At 45.5% G+C, this 6632-nt stretch overlaps 1 protein-coding gene across 4 annotated transcripts in view; it reads right to left on the bottom strand.

Annotated features, from left to right (window-relative positions):
- The window catches only part of ENOX1 (ecto-NOX disulfide-thiol exchanger 1), a 402429-nt gene that overhangs the window by 99467 nt on the left and 296330 nt on the right, over positions 1 to 6632 (bottom strand). For all 4 annotated transcript variants that reach the window (XM_023536375.1, XM_023536373.1, XM_023536376.1 and 1 more), the window contains 2 exons: positions 6048 to 6154; positions 1628 to 1745 (listed from right to left, as the gene is read on the bottom strand). In XM_023536375.1, the coding sequence (XP_023392143.1) occupies positions 1628 to 1745; positions 6048 to 6154 (225 nt within the window). The remainder of the gene's footprint in view (positions 1 to 1627; positions 1746 to 6047; positions 6155 to 6632) is intronic.

Here is a 6632-nt window from a genome sequence, read left to right on the forward strand (position 1 = left end):
AGGCTATTAAGGATCCAAGTTTCACGTAAACCTGCCTGGTCTCTCTCTAGGAACTTCAAAAATGAAATTTTTTTTTTTTTTTGAGAAAACAATTTTTATTTCACTGAATTTAAGAAGCTCACGTTAGAACTCGCTATTTTCTTTTGCTATATGAAGGTTTGTAGGACAGAAATACTGTGAGGAAGCCAATCCAAACCCAATAACTGAGTGGTCCTAAGTAACTCGACTGAACAGGAGACATACATCGACACATAAATGGGCTCGTCTTTCAGACAAAGGATTTATGACTTCGATAAACAGTGGCCTGGTGCCTTCTTTCATGCTAAGCTCCTGAAAGATTTTAATGAATGGAATTTGAGGATAAAGGGAAATTTGTCTAAGGCAGTGGTTCTCAAACTTTTGCAGGCATCGGAATTTCCCAGAAGGCTTAAATTGGGGATCGCTGGATCTCAGCTCCACTCTCCGAGAGAGAGAGAGAGAGAGAGAGAGAGAGAGAGAGAGAGAGAGAGAGAGAGAGAGAGAGAGAGAGAGTTTCTGATTCAGCTGGTCTTGAGTAGGGCCTGATAATTTACATTTCTAGTACGTTCCGAGGTGAGGGTATTGCTGGACCGGGGACCCCACTTTGAGAACCACTGCTCTAAGGACATTAACCCCCCTTGGCATGCCCTGCAGAAGGGGCTTTTCCCCATGGGCTGTTCTCTCTCATAAAGCCCCCGAGACACAGAGCCTTCTGCCCGCTCTGCCATCATGGTGACCCAGTTTGGAATGTCGATGTTGGCTTCTACCTACAAATGAGCAAAGGTTCCCTGTTCTTGGTCACCTGGATGGTTCTTTTAAAAAGCTCGGGACGGGTGAGTGTCTTATTCACCGGTGCATCACTGGTCAAATCCATGCTATGGCCCTAAGTCTCCCTTTTTGGCAACGGTGGCGATTGTGGTTCTTCCCAGGCCATTTGGACAGTGCTCTTCCCGTTGGACGAGCCGCCCCCCTTGGTGTCTGAGCATGCGTTTCCCCGGCCTGCTTTTCCAACACCGAGGGGTTTACGTCGACAGAACCCGAGGAGTTTTAAATCAGTATCTCAGATGCGACAGCACACAAACCAAGGTTCATTCTGAGCTTCTCTCCTTTCTACAACTCACGAGTGATGTCTCTTTCTTTGTACTTGACAGACCAACCCTTTGATGACAGGTTAGGTGGATTAAAGTTTATTGGAAAGAAGTCTAATTCTCCATCACATTGGCTCAGGGGTTAGAAAGCTTTTTTCGGGACTAAATGATCCACATGGCAGAAATACCCCGGCTGGAACTAGACTTCACCTGCGTTCCCGCAACAGCAGTGGCTGCCATGCTCTGGCGAAGGATTTGTATGGGAACAGGCGGACATCCCTAAAAGAAGTAGAACGGCCCCAGGCCAGCGCGTCAAGAAAGAACTGGAGCGACTTAAATCACCAGGTCCCTAAGGGGGAGGTTCGAGTCCTATTATGGAAGGAGGCGTCACTCCGAGATGAAAGCTCGGTGTAACTCAAACACACGTGACTTGTGCGACCCTTTCCCGGTAGTGACCCCACCTCCCATTAGGGCAAGCGTTCTGGGACTGTTTGGGGGGGACAGGCCATCATCCACGTTACCTGACTCGTCGACTCTCATTTTCTTGGGCGGGCTGTCGCAGCTCTCGTCATCAGACATTTCCATTTCTTCCTCCCGGCGGATGCCCATGAGCTGCTCGCTTTGAGCGTTTCGAAGCTCCTGAAAGTTAAGGGCACGCGAATGTCAGTCACAGACACGCACCACCCTACCTTTTCCTAACGGTCTCTCACTCTCATGACTGACATGTGAACACTCAGAAGTCTTTACCTCCCAAGCACGGCCCCCACCTAATCCAGGAGGAAGTGCCCAAGAGGATGGGGGCGGGGGGGAGGGGCGGAGGGAGGGGACAGGCTGTGCTGTCGGCTCCGGGATCAATCCCCGCTCGCCAACAACGACTACTAGTCAAGGGCTCTTCAGCAAATTATTCAATCTTTCGAGCCTCGATTTCCTCATCTATGGGAAAGGCAATAACAACATCCATCTAGTAGGGCTGTCGTGAGGATTATGCAGAAACACCTGTCACCACGCCTGTCACCATGCCTGGTACTGTGCCTGGCACATAGGAGGGGCTCGTAGCTGATGCTCGGGGGATGTGAGCAGAGAGACTCTGAAAAGTCTGCCACTAACCTACTGTGTAACTTTAGGCATGTTTCTTCAGCTCTCTGAGCTTCAATTTACTCCCTGGAATACCGCGACCAACATAGTTTTGAGGATGAAATGAGTTAATGTACATAAGGTACTTAGCATCACGCTAGGTGCTTGGTTCTCTAAGTTGATCATGTAGACCACCATGATTCTTCACACAAAACGGTGTCCTTGCTTGTATGCGTGTGTGCCCAGGTGTGATCACACACACACACACACGTATCCCATTCCAACATCCGAACAGTAAAATACGAAAAATGTTGGACAAAATAAAAACTGTTGCCTCCTTTTTCTGGTGTTTTGCACATCGTGTAGGGCGTATTGGTTATGGTTATGGTGGCTCTCGCGTCACTTTAAGACCTTAGGATCGTGTCTGATGTTCTGCACTTATTAGCAGAGTGACTGCAGTGCAGGCATTTAATTTCCATGAGCTTGGTCAAGTCACACACGAATGGGGACGATAGTAACACAAGACTGTCTGAACTCGATTGTATATGAAATCTCATAAAAAGTAAAGAATTATGGGAGATATTTTTTATAACTATGCCTAGAAATCGGGGGGACTGTAATCCTGTCTGGTCAGTCATTATATTATTATTTATATCAACCTGTGTATTATATATTTGTGAATCTCTATCTATTCTGTTCCCTTATATGTGCTCACCTCAGGGGCAACAAAACAAAACAAAACAGGGTAAAGGCTGTATTTTTCTTTTTTACCCCATTTAAATAGAAGACTCTAAAGAAAAGTCAAAGCGTTAAAACAATTTCACTTTGTAATAAACCTATGAGTAACAACAAAACTCGATTATAACACCGAATCTGTTAACGGTATGACTAGGCACAGTTCTAGCACCTGTTCAGTTGAGGCGCACGTGCCGGTCCGTGTTACAGGTTCTTCTGCTGAACCAGAGGCGCCCCGTGGAAACACCCTCAGCTTCCCTCTCTGCTTAACTCGCAGATTTTAACTGTAGCCCGATGGAAGGAAAATTGCTTATTGCTTCGAGTATGTGCATGGCCAGCTCTGAACCTCGGAATCACAGTTGCAGAGGTCAGGGAAAGGGGTTGGCAGAGAGGCGAGGTCCCTGGGTCAGGGTCGCCCATCACGGGGCGGTCCTGAGAGGCCACCAGGATGACAGGCCACGCCTCGTTACTTGACCACGACACTCGGGAGAAAGAGTCGCCACTTCCTCCTTAAATAATGCCATTGGGTGTTGGAGGCAGATGGCGCACGTGATTAGTGGATGAGTTTTTAGGTTGAAGACAGCTACTCTTTCTACTGACAAAGAGCCCAATTCTCAAAGAGGTGGCCTGAAGATACTTAAAACAAGGAAAGGTCAGGTAGAAAGAATGAATGAGGCTGAAAGGGACTGCGGATTAGTCCCTGCAATTAATGGAAAACTGTCATATAGTATCTGTTCTTGTGGGGAAGGGGGGCAGAAAGGAAAAATGGGAGGGGAAGAAGAAAAGCTGAGGGTGTTTCCACGGGGTGCCTCTGGTTCAGCAGTAAATCACTAGCACACGCTAATATATCTGTAAAGGTGTTGCAGATAATTAACAGATGCTGTACATGGGAACGCGGAGAAAATCAAGCCAATTATCAAGCTTATATGCAACTGAGAAATCATCCACAATGTTAAATTACCAACTGGTACTTAATCAATTAAGTGACATGTAGGGGAGAAAAATCAAAGGTAATTTAGAATTCTATTTCCTAGTATATCAAAAGAGGTGGTGGGAGGGGCGGGGAGTCCCAAAGACGGTTTCCAGGAGCATCTTCCAGGACTGCAACCATTTCTACCTCCCAGGAGGGAGCGAAGTGAGCAGGCTTCCTTGGGAGCTAAGCTGGAAGCCTCGCGTGTCCTGCTGGGCAGTGGAGAAGAGCGCCCTGGCCCCGGCCCCAGCCCCAGCCCCGGCCCCAGCCCAGGGCCAGCCCGGGGAGGTGGGGGTGGGGGAAGGGGGTCAGACATGGCCGGAAGTGTGATTTAGATCACAATGCAATAACCGATGATGTATTACAGAACTGTACACTTGAAGCCTACATAATTTTATTAACCAATGTCACCCCGATAAATTTCATTTAAAAATCTCTTAATTACACAGATTTTATATGCACGTAGAAAAAGGCTATAAGGATGCTCACAAATTAGAAACATTATTGCATGCATGGGTAATGAGACTGAAATTTTTTGTGTCTTCATTTCCCACGTGTTCTTATGCTATACTTTCCCACAGCTCTTTAAGCACCGGAAAAGAAAAATAAATCGTCTCATGTCTAATTATTTTTTAAGTAACGTATTTGCTGACGCTCGCATATTAATGACAGCCTTTTTATGCCCAGATTCACTCGGCATCATGCCACTTGCTTTTCTCTTAGCATTTCTTTTAATCGTGTTCGGGTTTTATGTGAAAGAGAAAAAAACAAACAGTTCATAGATCATTCCCAAAATCCGAACCGTAGTTTACGGTGTCTGATCTGTGTTTCAAAACCCTCGATTTGTATATTTCATCATCGACAAGGACCTTTTTCCTCCTGAAAATCAACCTTGACTCCAACCTGTGTTCAGTGTCCGGGAGAGCACTAAGTAAGCGCTCTTTGTTTTTCTGGCCCCTGAAAAATTAAAGAGAAACCCTACCCGCTCCTCGGTCATAACCCTGAGCAAAGGGACAGAACTGCATCACTCACCGGCCACCTTCCGAGGCATTTGTGAACAAAATATTTAAAAAAACGTCTTTCTTAACAATAAATTGTACTAGCACTTTAAGTGTCCCATTATTGTGAAGTCATTTGGAATTCACCATAATAACAGTGATAATAAAGACTTCATTTGGTATTCATGTGGATATTATATCTAGTGCCATTGGTATTCAAAGGTAATTTAGCATTAGTTAATGGGCACTTAAAATGCTACCCAAATGATAGATATATCACAGTACTTTGTGGTTCCTCAAACTCTATAGAAAACACTTATTTCACAAGTGTGAGTAAAAATCATTAAATGAATAAACCTTACCTTCTATAAGTTTGGGGTTTTGAAAGAGGGGACTATCATTTAGAGAACTTTAATATCAACATGCTAGAGATGGAGAGGCATCCGCATGAAAAACATTCTCTCGTTCAAAAGAAGAAGAAGCAAACAAAGACAGTATACTTACTTTCGACTTACAGGTTCAAAGCGTACACTACACTGCGGAGTTAAAAATAACAGCCGGACAGACCTCCAACGACTAATGACACATCCGGACCTTCTAGGTGGCAAAGAAGGTCAAGTTCTGGATCTTCCCTTGGGGTAAATACTCACACTTCACACATGCACTGTTGCAGAGGGCAGACTTGGCTAGTCTGGCCGTTCACTCCCCTGAAAAAATTTGCTCTGGGAGAAAAAGGTACGATATGACCAGCTGGCTAGCACAGGGGACCAGGACACTGATCATGACGAGGAATGTGGGTGGAAGGCACCCTTGCCATATTTTTCACATTGCAGAACAGTGAAAAAAACAAAAAACAAAACTCCGTTATTTATTAAAAACTAGTTTTCTATTTTACGTTACGCTCTACTTCATGATCGTTAGGCAGAGTGTCCTGGTTTATTTCTGAGCTCTCTCCTGTGAACGGAGGAGACTCTTGGCCCTCTGTTCTCTAAGCATGCAGTCACAGCTGCTTTCTGGGTAAGGAACGAATCTGAGCTGGGTCTCAAGCGGACAACAGCAAGACGACCGCCCGCTGTAACGAAAACCGTAATGGCTGCAGCCACATTATTCTCTGCCAATCCAGCTGTGTGATGGTGGTTAAAAAGAAATAATAAAATCACCAACCTCAGAATGCTTTCGCCAAATGTCTATGTTCTTGCGCTGAGCTTTCGAGAAATGGTCCCAAGCTTTTTGTCTGGTAGAAGCGTTGAAAACGGCCACAATCTGCTCAACTTTGGTGAACAAGGAAGTCAAACAAGACAAGTAATTTATGTTGTGATCACTATAGGGAAGCCAAGCAAAGGCACTAGGAGTCTATGGATGATGTCTCAGTAGAAGTAACATCATCAATATCCATCCAATTTGTGCCTTTCTGTACTTACATTTTAGCAAGGTTGGGGCTGTCTCCCTTCAAGTCTGACTCCATAACTTTAGGTTAAAACGAATTCTAAATATGACTAGGAACGTTCATAGTCATCTACTTCCGAGCATTCTTTAGCCCTTGTTTAAAAATGCGACTTGGAATATCTACACACCTAGAGCTAGGGATTACATGGGCACTGGCGGTGGCATGCAGATGCAGACACATAGACGAGGGGAGGCCTGGGCTGGGGGCTCGGGAGTGAAGTGGGGGTGGGGTGGCTGAATGAGGAGGAGCCAAACGGATTTCTTTCTCTTTCGGTCTCCATCTCAAGGACTAGACTTGACCGC

The sequence above is a fragment of the Pteropus vampyrus genome, unplaced genomic scaffold (assembly GCF_000151845.1).
Source record: "Pteropus vampyrus isolate Shadow unplaced genomic scaffold, Pvam_2.0 Scaffold154, whole genome shotgun sequence".
NCBI lineage: Eukaryota > Metazoa > Chordata > Mammalia > Chiroptera > Pteropodidae > Pteropus > Pteropus vampyrus.